The sequence below is a fragment of the Emys orbicularis genome, chromosome 1 (genome assembly GCF_028017835.1).
Source record: "Emys orbicularis isolate rEmyOrb1 chromosome 1, rEmyOrb1.hap1, whole genome shotgun sequence".
NCBI lineage: Eukaryota > Metazoa > Chordata > Testudines > Emydidae > Emys > Emys orbicularis.
This window is the reverse complement of record NC_088683.1, coordinates 172253782-172269061: the sequence shown is the minus strand read 5'-3', so window position 1 is coordinate 172269061 and position 15280 is coordinate 172253782. Positions and strand designations below refer to the sequence as shown.

The following is a 15280-nucleotide window of genomic DNA, read 5'->3' as shown; positions in this document are numbered from 1 at the left end:
GAAAAAACTGTTCCTTCTTCCTTCCTTTCATTTTCTACAATGGGCTGCTTTCTATCAGCATTATCTGAATGGTGTGTGTCAGATCCAAAGTCAAAGGTCACTTCTGAGTACTTTGTTTATTTTATTTCTCAAAATGTAAACAAAGCCCATACAAAAAGCTGTATGCATTTTAAAACTCTATTAGACTAACAATATCATGATAACCACCCAGCAGCATTGACTCATCATATTTAAACTCAAACAACCAGTAAAATTAGTAAAGCCTCTTTCACTCCAATTTTCAAAAAAGAGTTATTTTCTAATCACATCTCTTGCAATTAAGACATGGGGAAACTCAGCACAGTATAATATTATGCCATTAGGATCCTTTTGTGAGTGCTATTATCTCCTCCATCAATTATTTATACACACCCTTTTGTTAAGGTAAGTACTGTCTTCAGACAAAACTCACCGCGCAGTGGCAGGATCAAAGGCAAAAGATCCCAAGTCCATGTAGTATTGTGTTTTGGTTCTCAAAGCCGTCCATAATTCACTAACCTGAAGTAGAACAAAATGGCTGGTGTTACGGGATTTGATACAACCTCAATAGACTACAGGTCTTTTGGTAGAGCCGTACCTAACCTGATATGAGAGTCATGTTCAAATAGCTTTTGTAGCATGGCATAAGTTGCTCAGATAATTATATAGGAGGACTCAGATAGATCCTAATTCTGAACATTTTCAATCATGCATTAAAAGGTGCCTGCAAAATCAGCCCACGGGAAAGCTGTGCAACCAGCTATGGATCTGATTATACAACTGTAGCATAGCTTGCTGTTTCAAATTCACACACAATAAATCACATGCAAACCTGAAGCGAACTTCTGAGTTTCGTACTAAATTGAGTTTTGCCTCCACCCTACCATAAATAAGAGTCCCCTGTAGGGCCCCCATATATACAGTCCCCTGGGAGAGGCGGAAAAGGGGAGATTGCGGTCAGTACTCGAGGCATGAGATGAGTAAGGCCTGGGGATCACCTAGAAGTCAGGATGGAGAGGAAAGTCATAGATTTTAGAGATGTTGGTTCAGAGCTGATGAGATTTGATAACAGCTTGGCTCCCGGAGCAGAAGGAAAGAGAATTTGAAGATCACCTGCATTGCAAGGCTGGGTGATGGAGTACAGGAAAATTGTCAACAGAGATTGGAAGCCAGACCGAAAGGAAGGTGTGGATGATGAATGTAAACTTGCAGTAGCATTGCCTGTGCCATAGCTGTGGCTAGAAGCCATCTGTTTCCAAGGCTATGAATCCAGCACAGTTTACCAGAACAAGATTAGTCTATAGTGAGATGGTGATGGTGGGGAGTTTCACTTTACAAACCCTTTATTGCAAGAGCAAATGTGCCAGATAATACTGGCCTGATCATCATCTAACAACTTTACACTTCTTAGAGGCATGAATAAGGAAGCTATTGACTATAGTATAAGAGAATGTAACCATGAACTATTCATGCTAGTACTTTTCCAGGAATGAGTTCAGCAATAATGGAATTTTGGTGTCCCTTTAAAAGCCAGTACCATATCTGCAAACAGGCAATCAGAAGGCAACATAGATATTTCCAATCTCTTACACTGTGTGAAGTTATCAGAAAAATACCTGTTCAGCCAGAGAGTAACCCCATGCATTCTGGCTGTTGCTTGGATCCCAATAATTCTGAGAATATGGTGTTTGTCTTTTAAGTCGTATAAACTCATTTGCTTCTTCTTCAGACACAAACGGTGCTCCCAATACACCTGAAATGGAAGTGGTGCAATGTCATAATGTTTGTGTGTTATTTTAGAACTTACACTTCACATAAATTTGTAATCATGAGTCATTCCTTCACAGAACAATGTTAACCCTAAACCAATGTATTAGAGCTCGTTCAAAAGGAATATTTGAATCCAAATTAGACCACAAGTTTAGGTTTTTGTAAAAGCAAGATTTTACAAACCTACTTCCTGTGGAAGGGTTTCTGCAAGTTTTCATTTAAATCCAAATGGGAGAAGTTATTTAAAAATTAATCATTCCACTTTATTGTGTGTGTAACATAAACAGTCCACCAGGGAGAGTCAGAAAGGGGAATTGCTTAAACTGATCATTATCAATTCTGAGAGAAATACAAAACATAAAACATAGCTAGCAAAAAGTAATCTAGACTTTACTATCCCTTTTCTTTTCTTTTTGGTGTGTGAGTGATTTTTGTATTGATTTTCATTAAAAAATAGACAATGAAAAGTACAAAAACAGAAATGATTTAAAGCTTGTTTGTTTCCAAATACCACACATGTCACAGGCTAGCCAATAGAATTACCCAATGTCACAACATGTCCAAGTTGTAAGACCAGACAATACAAAACACTCTTCTTCTCCCTCCATGCCCCTCCTTCCTTCCCTCTTCTGCCTTTTCATGTCTTCTACTACCCTTTCTCTTATTACTCTAGTTATTAGTACTATAGCAAATACATGTGTTCTCTACTCTTACTATCCAGGATGGGCAGGGGTCTGTCACAGGGGGTGGCCCTGATCTCCATCAGTGGTTCCATGGAAGCTACTTGGTGAATGTGCCTAGTTCATAGATGGAGAGGTGTTGTGTTTCTGGTCTTGCTCTCAGCTTGTTCTGGGGAGACTTTTCAGTCCCTCCCTGATGCAGGTCATCTTCTCTGTGAAATGAGAATTCCTCTCAACAAGAGGGGTTCTCTATTTGTCTCATTATTTCCACCTTAGGTCTGGTCTACATCTAAAAATTAGCTCAACCTAGCTATTGCTCAGGGCTGTGAAAAATTTTGTACCGTGTGAAACGGAGTTAGGTCATCCTAACTGTAAGGTGATGGAGTCATCTGTGAACTAGAACCGATTAAACCCCATGTGTTGATGAGTCATGCTTGTGGTAGGCTCTGACCAATCCACAAGTCAGGTGCTGATCTAGTGAATCTCAGGGCAGGTATATAAGCCTCGCAGGAGAAAGAGCAGCTCAGTCTGCTCAATGTCACTTCAAGGCTTCGAACTCTCCCCTGCCTGATCGTGGTAACAGACTCCACATGCCTTAACCTGCTCCAGCCTTGCTCTTACTCGGGTCTTGTTCCAGCCCCACTCTGGACTCCTGATTCCGGCTCTAAACCCTGGTTCCAACCATAGGCCCAACTGCCATGGCTCTGACCATCCCCATCAGTTTCTGACACTAACCCCCACTGTAGATGCAGCTAGGTCCATGAAAGAATTCTTCCATTGAACTAGCTCCCACCTATTGAAGAGATGTATTAACTACATAGATGGAAAAACTCTTTCCATTGATGTGGGACGCGTCTACACTAGAGTGGTACAGCTGCAGTGTTATAGCTGTGCTGCTGTAGAGTAGACATACCCTTAGTATAGTAAAAGGTTTTCCCTTTCCCTCTGCAACCTTAACTTCAGATCTTATGGCTTGTGTATACAAAAAAGTTGCAGTTTAATTTAAAGTGTTATTTTAAACCAGTGTAGTTAAACTGGTACAAACTTGTGTGGACACTCTTGGTTTAAAAACTGAAATAAAAAAGTCACTCAAACTGAAATAAGTGTGTCCATACACAGGATTGCCCCCATTTTAGCTAAATTGGTTTAAAATAACACTTTATATTAAACTGGTGCAACTTCTGTGTGTACACAAGACTATAGATTCAAGCAGAGTTCTGTACACATTGCATCCAGTAATAGGAGTTCTGCAGGCCAAACTATGGAATCACTGACCCATATCCAACTCCATGGCTTCTACTGAATTTGTACAGGGAAACTGATTTGAACTTAGTAAACCCTTATGTTGATTATGCACAATAATGGATAGAATCCAGCTCACTCCCTCCAAGTTAACCCAGCAGTGTCAGTTCTGCTGGGCTAACTGGAATAAAAATCTTCATTTGTCACTAGCAAGACCATGTACAGGGAACAGATTTGTGGAGTAAAACGGCTGCTTATATTTACAATTCTGCTGCTTTTCAGAGCCAAAAAGCGCTTGAAAACTAGACTGGAAAATTGAAGAGAAAATGTCATTGTTCATACAGAGGCTAGCAAAATGGGGCCCCATCTGGCTCTGATCTTCAGATGTTGGAATATAAATGTAAAATAGTAGTAATGCTAGAGCAAACAATTTTGCTTTGCCAGAAAGATGGACTAGATGTCCTAACAGGTCTTCTAGCCAACGTTTGATATGCTTCTTATACTTTGCTTGCTCAAACTGTAGGTTAACATGATTAGAAACAGGAAGCAGAAATTCAGTCATCTTCAAATAAAACTACTCTTCAATTGAACCAACTATGCAGATGAACTAATGCATATTCCATGGCAAATTGTCTCAGTTTTAAGCATAAAATGCTGTTTCTTAGGTGACTACGAAATAGCTAATTATTCCTGGGTTTCTGAAAGCAAGAAAAATTCCACAGAGAAATATTTTCTGCCTCTGTGCATGCAAGTAACACATGGCTGTTCCAGAGTTCAAGAGATTCAAACAAGCCTCTTTTACCAAGAATGTAATATTTCTTAGTCAACTTATATGAGCTTCTATCTAGGCATATATTTTTATTTTTATTTTTTTTAATATTGAACATATTTTGCAAACGTCATTACTATTCTGTGGTGAGATACTTGAACTTTGGTAAAAAATAAACACCATAATGTGCATTGCTATCATAAGACTTAACCTTTTTCATTGAAAAAATGTAGTTAGTTGGGATCACTGATGTTGCTTAAGTTTTGTTGCCGAAGAGTACTTTGGACTTGTGACTTCTTGGTGAGTTACAATAAAAAGCATAAACAGAGTAGCTGTAATTTTTCTCTTCAAAAAATGAGCATATAATATCTACTTTGTGGGGCAGTGAGGTTTTATCTTGGCTCCATTGGTGGCAAGTTCTATGTTTTAAAGGTATTAGCTTAAATTTTAATGGATACATATTCTTCCTAGACTGCACCAATAGCCAATGGAAAATGCCATTCCATGAGAAATGTATTCTCATTTTCTCATGCAGAATTAACCTGTGCAAGAATGAGTGGGGTATTTTACATACACAAGAGAAATTACATACACAAAAGGAACTTTTTGACTGTTTGTAAACAGGCAACTGCACACAATGCTGTTAAAACAAAGAGAAAAGATGGTCTTGTGGTTCAGACACAGAATTGGGAGTCAGAAGATCTGGTTTCCATACCCATTCTGCCTCCTAATGTCCTGTATGATCTTAAGACATGTTCCCTAACCTATGCCTCAATTTGTGCTTCTGTAAAATGGGTGTAATTCCTCTCTTCTTGTTGAACAGCTTGATTAATGTTTGTAAAAGAATTTATAATCTTCAAATAAGTATTTTATAGATGCAAGTCTTACCTAAGAACTTTCTGCTGTATGCAATTCCAAATCTAGCAGCATACTTGCCCCAAAATTAGAAGAGCAGAATGTTGGAGCATCCAGCTGTGAGACTGGACATAGTTAGCCGGAGCAAGTGTGATGGATAGGAGTCAATGAAATTGCTCACAGTGCATAATAGTATCCTTAGGGACACCGAATATTGAAAGTTCCAGTGAAACAAAGATAAGTCAGTAGTAAGAAGGTCAAACAATGTTAGATATGTAAGTTTTTACTCTGTTACTGTTTCTTTTTTCCCTCAGGATGAAAATATTATGTAAGAATAATATAGAGTCATGGCCAGAAGGGGAAGATAAAAGGAACATCTTTGAGGAGTGAGCTGCTGTGAGGATTACAGCAGCTTTTACCAGGTTGAATGTTTGATTCCCTGCATATATCACTCATGTTTTTGGAAGACTTCACTAAATATTCCCACACCTAAAATGAATCTTATTAAAGTCATCAAGTCATGCTTGGTGGCTTAGTTTTTATAATCACTGTCTGAGGCAGAGAGTTTGGTCTTCTCTGGAGATATAAACAATAGTTATCACTATTGTCCCAGTGTCTTCAGAGCATCTCATTGTGGATTAGTGAAAGCTGGCACAAGATTAAATTTGACCGTGAAGAAATGTGACATTCCCCAGGGTACAATCTGGACTGCTGAAGAGCTGTGTCCCCTCAATTCTCCAACCTGGGGTGTCTTTTACACTGCTTCGCTGTGAGAGCTGCCACTCTTGGCCTTTGTCACACACAGCCTCTAGCATGGAAATTACTCCCAGCTGAGTTACATGAGTGCTTCTAGCCAGCCACTCCTGAATTGTATTGCAAAGTGATACCCACAAATTCCCAGTCTCACACTTGTCCCCAAAAATATACGTCCTTGTACAGCTCTTTCCTTCTGGACAACACAAGCTCATAGAAAGTCCATCATTTCATTAACAGAAAATGATATGCACAAATCCTGTTATCTCAAGAGGAGGTTCCCAAACACTACAATCCAAACACACACAGGTTTAGATAAACCAAGTTTATCTAACAATAGAAAAATGGATTTTAAGTGATTACAAGTAATGAGCCATAAAAATCAGAATTGATTACAAAGAAATAAAAGGTAGAACACAAACTAATACCTAACTTAACAAGCTAAGTGAATTTAAAGCTACAAGGTTTCTTTCACCACATATTTACAGCAGTCTGGCTGAATCTTTCAGCCAGGACCCCTCCCCCAGTTCAGTGATGCTCCTTTTGTCTTTCAAATGTTGTTGATGCCATACGTGGAGATGAGGGGAAAGAGATTATTTGTGTCCTCTGTTCCTCATTTTTATTTCTTTTCCTCTGCTTTGAGAATCATCTCCAGCTGGGGTTCGGAGTAGCCAATCTGTTCACACAGGAACCCCCAGCTGTTCCCTTGCCAAGATGTAAATGTCTGGTTCATACCATTCTTCCTGCCAAATAATGGCCATTTACCTAGGTGATAGTCCATTTGATTCTGTTGACACCTGGCTGAGGCATCACTTTTCCTTTTGTCTCTGAGGAATTGGTTTGGGCTGCTTCCCCAGATTTGGAATATGCCTTAGTAACATCATCAAGGTTACGTATAATGTTGCCACACATATTTTACCAGGACAATACTGATCAGTGAATGATGAGTTTTCAAATGATACCTCACAAGGCATACTTGGTACAAAATTTATCATAGCTTTGTAAAAGTGGTGACCATAAGAGTACAGTCTGTCACAAGAGAATCTGATTGACTCTTGTCATCTCTGTTCAATTAGTGAATGTGTACTCAATCCAGCCTGGAAGGTCAAAACTTGGCTGTGGAAAGGAAAATGAATTGGATTTAAATACTAGGATGGAATGAACTGAGGCAGGTCAAATATGCAAAGAGAGTAAAAGTAACTTGAGTGTAGCTCTTAGTTTAACTTGTGTTTAAACCCTTAACACAAGTCCTGAGTGGGACTTTAAATCTGCTGCACAAGGATAGATTTCAGATAATGATTGCCAGTTGAGCACAAATCCCAGGAGTGCACAAAGGAGAGTTCCTTTTGTTCACCTGGCGGAACTCCAGGCTACAAGGATCCCAGTACAACTATAGTAATAAAAGGAAAGACTTAAGAATAGGTGCTTAAAGCTCAACTCCTGAGCCTTGTTACACACCTATATAGAGGTGTGATCTTTCTGAAGTGCTGAGCAATCGGAGCTGCTGTGTGCTTAACACTCACGGGCAAATCGCCGTCTATATCCAGGTCTAATTATGGACCTGGGATCCAAACTTTACCCACTCTTGAAAATCTTGACTATATAGGATGCAGCTCCCAGATCTTAAGTCAGCACTAGTATTTCACTACTAATTGGCAAGCTTTGACAACTGGGACTATATCTATCCCTTGTGCAACTCCACTGAAGTCTAGGATTTATTTTGACCATTGATATTTACCCCATACGTTTTAATCTTTAAAGCAATGTGTCAGTGGGTAGCAATGTTTCAGTAATTGGTTTCCATGCACATTAGCAAATAAAGCTACTTTTTCTTCCCTTACTTTCTGATTTTTCCCCTTGTTTTTGCATGTCTGCCATTATTTCAAAACCCATAAGTAGTTATGTGCAGCAGTAGAACTTTAAAATTTGTAAAGTCTGCACTTGCTATGGAGCCAATCCTTCTCTTTTTGCGTAATATTTCTTTTAACCATCAGCTTTGAATGTGCCTGGTCAGAATGTCAGATTTAAAAAGCAGACTTGTCTGTGATATCAGATATTCAAGCTAGCACTGCCTGGATTACAACAGCTGAACTCTCAACCTCTGACCCTTTGGTCCTGTTAACGTTGCTGATGCTGACGTGTTGAGTACTTTGAAAAGGTAAACTGAATGCTGCTGCTTAGGGTTATTCCCTAAAGTTAGAAATGAGCCAAAACCATATCAGAATCTCAGCTTCAAATATTGCCCCCTCCCCCCCCCCCCCACACACACAAATGTACTGAAGATTCAAGAACGTGGACCAGAATTTTGCAGCTTCAAACCCATTGTGATTTGAAATCTGTTTCAGTTGTCCTAATCTTGTGCTAGACACATTCATGACAAACATGAGATGGGGTTTGATAATGCTCTGCAGAGTCAAGAGAAATCTGGATTTGATTCTTATCTGTAGTCATTGTCAATTCCTCTGAGAGTTTCTGAAGGCTGGGAGCAATATACTGAGCCCTTTGGAGAAATATAGAAATTGCTGCTTTCGTAAGAGTTTAGCTCAGCTACATTAACTATGAGCGATCACGTGAAACTTCACGGAGATCAAAACTTGCTGATTGGACATGACCCTTTTCAGGTACAGGAAGAGGGTTGCTATGGGATGCATTTTAGGATTCCACAGACTGCCTTTGAGTTGCATGTTATGCACCCTATGTCATAAGTTGTGATTTGAGATCATTGATCAAGTCAAAAGATATAAAACTAAGTTTTGATCTGACTTATTGTAAAATTGGTAACTTGTAAACATTTGAAATATAAGCCTCATAAAATATAAACCGAGGCCAAAATATTTGTATTTGGATGTAGGCACTTATATCAATATTGAAGAATCTAAATAACCAAATAATTCACTTGGAGCTGTGGATACTCAGCAGCTCCGAAATACTGGCTATTTCTTGTTAAGTAACTAAACCTGGGTAAAGGTTCTCAAATTTCAAATATTTGGCCCTACTTGTTTGTCTTTATAGTTCTAACTATGACAGCCTCATTTACTTTTGTCCTATTCTTGATTTTTCCAGCATCAGGTCACACAATAACTCTGTGGTAGAACCAAGACTAGACCAAGGCTTCAATCACTATATAACACACTTCCCAGAGGGAGGGGGAGGGAGACTGGTGCTGCTGGAAGTCATTTGGAAGGATGGTGAAGTGTAAGGTTCTAACCCGCAGATCCTGTGGGTCATGTTTTAATCCCCACTGCCCTGATTTTTACTGAAAGACCCTTCGTAGCTAATGAATGGCTGAACTGCACATAACCAATGATCAAAAGAGGCTGTAAGAGCCCATTAATATTAGTTGTAAGGAAAGCCTGAAAAGAGCACAAGTAAGGGGGTTGTGAAAGATGGAAAGGAAAATGAGAAAGGGAGAAACAGCATTTCTCAAAAATTAGTATCACGATACTTTATTGTTCAATAATCTTGAGCTAAACTGAAAGTAGGTTTTGTGGTGGGCTTTAATAAGGGTAAGTGTAATGCAGGTAGAGGGAATAGCACCCATGAAAGGTCTAAGTCCCTCTACTCAACCAACACCTGTTGTAAAGTTTGATTAAGAGGAGGACTAAGTGCAGAGCAGACCAGAGAAGTGAATGGGTGAGGTCCTATCAAATCTTGGAAAGCAAGGACTCTAGGTGCCCCTCCCCACACCATACATGCAGAGAGAGTCGCAACATTGCCAACATATCCACTAGGGATGGGAGACATACAGGATATTCCTCCTGTTCCCCTCCCTATGGAGCACTGCTTCCGTAAGTCCATGCATCCAAGGGGCTTTGTAGGAGGGACAAGGGGCTTGGCCAAAACAGCAGTGGGAGGAGTTAATAAATAGTCTCACTCTGTAACAGGTTTCCCCTTCACCACAAAACTTGTTTTAAATTATTGCTCCCCCTCTGTCAGATGTTAGGCGTGTCTCTCTAGGCCTTTCAAGAAGAAAAATTGGTCTCAGCCCAGGTCTGGAATCCAGGAACATCTGAGTTCTAATCTCAGCTCTGACACAGATTCCTGTGTGACCTTGGGGAAATGTCACGTCTGCTTCTGTTTTCCCAATCTGTGTAAGATTATTTAGTTCATGAGTCATGAGATGATTAATTAGTTGATGTTTCCTAAGTGTTATGTTTTGGTTAAGTTGGGACAAGTCACAATGGCACAGTTTCTTTATTGTCATTAGATACAGTCAGTTGCATGGGGTTCCTGGATCAACACTTTCAAAAATACTTGGTTTGGCAGTTAATACATTCACATGCAGGGGAACACCTCTTTATGTAAGGGATTAGCATAAATCTCTACTGTTATATCTGGTTACCGACTGTAGAACACACCAGTCTTAAAGCATGTACGATACTTACGGTACTAGTCTGGGTTTAGCTGAAAAGTGCATTCTCTTAGCCAAGTGACATTTCACTGCAACTACAGTTCAACTTCAGACATTTTCAAAAATGATTAGCAACTTTGGGTGCCCAATTTCAGATACCTTTCAAGGGTCTAACATTCAGAAAGTGGTGAGTATCTGCCCTCTGAAAATTAGGTGCCCTAAATTGTTTGAAAAATCATGAGCGTCTTATGTCAATTTGGACCATGCATGCATATGAGCTATTTGTTTTCTCAATAACTAGCAATCAGGTAAGGTAAGAATAAAGTTTACAGAATTATTTTTAAAAATAATAAGCATTTAGCATTTCACAAACCACCCATTCATCGTCAGAAAACCTCTTCCAGCTACGTAAGCAGTATTATCCCTGTTTTAAAGATGGGAAAGAGGAGAGAGGCTAAATGATTAGCCTAAAGCCATAGACAAGGAGCACGGTCAGGATTTTGACTCAGAGTTCCTGTTACCTAGTCTTGTGCTCAAGCCACCAGCCCATGCTCTTTCTGCTGTACCCTTCAGTCTTTTAGAACACCTCTGCTTTAGTACTGCTATGCCTGCAGTACCACATCTCCTGTCTAACTCCTTCATATGAAATAAGACAATGACAGAATAACAGTACCAAGTGCTTACCTGTAAGCAGCAGAACTGACACAGCAACTTGAACCATTTTAAGAGACATCAAGTGTAGTCTGGAAAACATTCTTCTTGATTAACTATGGATATTCATGCAGTTTTGTACTTTGCTATCTTTAGGTTTATAAATCATTCACCAGCTACGTGTAAGCAGTCGGTGCAGACAGAGGGCAGGGTACAGTGCTTTGTTCAGATTTGTCTTACGTGCATCTCTTCGTACCCTTTGGACTTTGTGAGCTGGGCTTCTAATATGCCCCAACAGTTATTTTTTACATGTATACATAAATGTAATTTGGTAACATGAAATAGCACATCAAGCTCATTCTGTAAATGTAGCACATGGCAAGGGTCTGCTCTTCAGTTTAATATTTTTCATAGATTTCAAGGCCAGAAGGGACCATTGTGATCATCCTGCCTGACTTCCTGTATAACAGAGACCATAGAACTTCCCCCAAATAATTCCTAGAACAGATCTTTTAGAAAAACATCCAAACTTAATTAATTACCATAGTAGTTTAAAATGTACACCTTATTTCCAGTCTGAATTTGTCTAGCTTCAGCTTCCAGCCATTGGATGGTGTTATACCCTTCTCTGCTGGATTGAAGAGCCCATGATTAAATATTTGGTCACAATGTAGTTTACAGACTGTTAAACTCTTTGTTAAGCTAAGCAGATTGAGTTCCTTGAGTCCATCACAAGGCAGGTTTTCTAATCCTTTAATCACTCTCATGGCTCTTCTCTGAACTCTCTTCCCATTTATCAACATCCTTTATGAATTGTGGACACCGGAACTGGACACGGTATTCCAGCAGTAGCTGCACCAGTGCCAAAAACAGGTGAAATAACTCTGCACTCCGCCTTGAGATTCCCCTCTTTATGAGTCCAAGGATCGCATTAACCCTTTTAGCCACAGTGTCGCACTGGGAGCTCATGTTCAGCTGATTATCCACCACAACCCCAAATCTTCTTCAGAGTCACTGCAGTCCAGGATACAGTCCCCCATCCTGTAAGTATAGTCTCCATTCTTTGTTCCTAGACGTAAACAGTTACATTTTCCCATATTAAAATGCATATTGTTTGCTTACACCCAACTTAGCAAGCAGTCCAGATCTATATAGGGGTCAGTGAGCTGTCCTCTTCATTACTTACCACTCCCCCAGATTTTGTGTCATCTGCAAACTTTAACAGTGAGTATTTTTTCTTTTCTAGGTCATTGATAAAAATGTTCATTAGCATTGGCTCACCTGAATAGGAACAGGTGGGGCTTGTATAAAACCAGGTAGCTGAGGGCAGAGAGGGCTGCAGTGAGGCAGTCTGCTGTCCCTCTCTCTCAAGCTAGGGAAAGCGAAGGGAGCTTGGCCCAGAAGGAAGGGCATGCCCAGAGGAGTGTGGCGAAGGAGCCTGACAGAGGCAATGTAGGAAGCAGCCCAGCGAAAGAGCAGCAAGGTGTGGGACAGTGCAAACCTTAGCCGCTGGTTTTAGGGTCCATGGGCTGGAGCCCAAAGAAGTAAACAGGCTTTGGTTCCCTTACCAGACACAGGGGAAGTGGCACCATTGTGGGACAGTGAATTGGAAGACTGCCTGGGACAGTCGGTACAGAGAGACTTTGGTACATACACCCCCAGAAGAGGAAAACTACAGTAACCTGGCCAGAGGCCCAAGCCACGAAGAGAGCGCACCGTGAATTGTAGAGAGAGAAAGAGGCATGGCAGGGCATGTGAATGAGCTGCAGGAAGAGGTGTCAGACTGGCAGAGCTAATCCCCAGACCAGCCAGGATGAGACACCCTAGTAGTGAGAGCACTCCATGACACCTAACCATTTTCTTATCACTATTTTCTGCAGTCTTGAAACTCTGTGTTCCCCACAGCCAGGTCATTACTGCAGTCAGTATTTTTCATTCATCAGGTTTCCTCATATTCCAACATTCCGACCCATGCATTACAGCATTACAGTTGCCTCATATATGATGACTTTCATTATTGAAATGTCCTTATCCTTTCAGTCTTGCCAAGTTTTCTGAATGCCACAGTAACTAGTCTGATTCTTCTTTTTATGTCTTCTTCACAATTTCCTTTCTTCTATACTAGTCAAGGTATACACATTTTTTCCACTTGTTCTAGTTCTTTGTCTCTGATTTTACCTTTTCCTCTTTTCTTCTGATTCTTCTCCATGCTCGTCTTCAGTCCTAATTTTCTGCATTCCCAGTTTTCTTGTTAGTTACTCTCTGTAGAGCCTCCTTGGTCAGTGCTAAGAGGTCAATATCATCTGTGAAACTATGGTTAATCACTGTCCTCCCACATAGCATGACTCCTTCCATTTCATCTCTCAGTGCTTTAGCCATTACTGCTTCCAGTACAAAGTTGAGCAAATCTGGTGCTAGCGTGCATCCTTGTCTCACTCCTACAGTCATCATCTTTTTGTCAACTTCTTGTATACTCTAACCACACTCATTGGCATGCTGTATATGTTTTCTATTAGTTTAATCAGTTTCTTGAAGATGCCATATAATCTCAAAAGTTGCCACAACCTTTCTGCTCGATGCGACCAAAAAGCTGTTTGATGTCTATAAAGTTGTTTTAGCAAGCTCGATTGTAGTCTGTGTACTTCTTCAAGATCGGTCTTATCACAAATAGCTGATCTATTGTACTTCATCCTAGTCTAAATCTGGCCTATTCCGCTGCAGCCACTGCTTCCCCATCCTTCTTCCTTCTTCTCTGCAATGTCTTGGTGAATGCTTTTCGCAGCACACTCCGTAAGTAGACTCCAGTGTAGTTCTTACATTTGCTCTTGTCTCCCATTTCCCCCCCTAAGATCGGTGCTGCTATTGCTTTCCCTCATTTGCTCAGCCCTTGCTCTTGTTTGTAAATGTTGTTGAATAGCTCGTGCATCACCTTTATCATGTGTTCCTCACTTGCTTGCAGCAGCTTTGTGGTTATGTTCTCACTTCCCAGCGCCTTTTTCTTTTTCAAACTGTCTATAGAGATCCTTACTACTTCTAAGAATTCTGGCTCTCCCTTGTTCGTACTGGAAAACTTCTCCAGGTCCTTTTCATCTACTTGTGTTCTGCATGTTGTACAGCTCTTCAAAACATTCATTCCATTGCTTATTCAGCCACTCACATAATCCCATTTTCATATCTCTTCTATGTCCATTTCTTCTTTCATCAAAGAGTGATGTTTTCTTTGTGGCTTCTTTCTATTCTTTCCTACTACCTGGCTCTTTCAATTTGTCCTCGTAATAAATCTTAGTTCCTGGCACGTTTTTCGGTTGTTCTCAGCTTCATCCTCATTGACACCAGCAGTAATTTATGACCCAATCCAATATCAGCTGCAAATGATCTGCATGACAACCTACTTGATTTCCATCTGTGATTCACAAATACGAAGCCTATCAGAGTCTTAGTTTGCCCACCCTCCCCCACACATCTCCTTGTACAGATTGGTTCAACACAAGGAATGACAAGCTTCTTTTATCATATCCCCCACCCCTAACCATAACCACCATGGCAAAACAGAACAAGCAGCTGAGTGTCAGCCTGACCCATGCTAGCACACATTGGTTAGAAGTGTCCCCCCTCTTAAGTTGACATCTTACTGAACAAATGCAATAGTAGAGCTAGAACAAATGCTATGGGGCAGAGAACCATGTGCAAGACGGGTTTCAACCATCGAAGTGAGGTATTGATACAGTGTGGAGACCTTCCAGTTATAAGGCAGGGGGAAAATACAACAAATACCCCCGGGTTGGGAATTTGGGGAAAGTGTTGGTGGTCTCCCAGAACTCAAGTTGACTGTAGCTTACTAACTCAGCAGCACTTGAGCTTCAACAGCCCTCTGATGGGCCATCTAGTATGAGCTTAAAGCACCACTTAACTCAAGCTAGAGATTCTTATGTGTGGGCAGGAGTCAGGCTGGGGCCAATACTCAAGTTCTATCCTGATCTAACACTGCAATGAAGACAAACCCTTAAAAGCAACCCTCAGTGTGTCTAGAATGTTTAAATGCATACTGATGGCTTGTCTGCTTTCAAAGATCTCCTATAGCACGTAACATGGGAGCTCATTATTACCTATTTTTCTCAGGCGACAGTATAAATGGATGAGCATGTGTGCTGTGCATAGGATCAAATTAAGAGCTATGGTGATCGTTTATTG

General features: G+C 40.5%; 1 protein-coding gene across 1 annotated transcript; it reads right to left on the bottom strand.

Moving 5' to 3' along the window:
- Positions 1-447: 447 nt before the first annotated feature.
- Positions 448-11171, bottom strand: C1H3orf85 (chromosome 1 C3orf85 homolog). Its single transcript, XM_065419732.1, has 3 exons — positions 11123-11171; positions 1635-1771; positions 448-537 (listed from the first exon to the last, which is right to left on the bottom strand). Exons 1-3 carry the CDS (start codon positions 11169-11171, stop codon positions 448-450), a joined length of 276 nt encoding a protein of 91 aa, XP_065275804.1.
- Positions 11172-15280: the final 4109 nt, after the last annotated feature.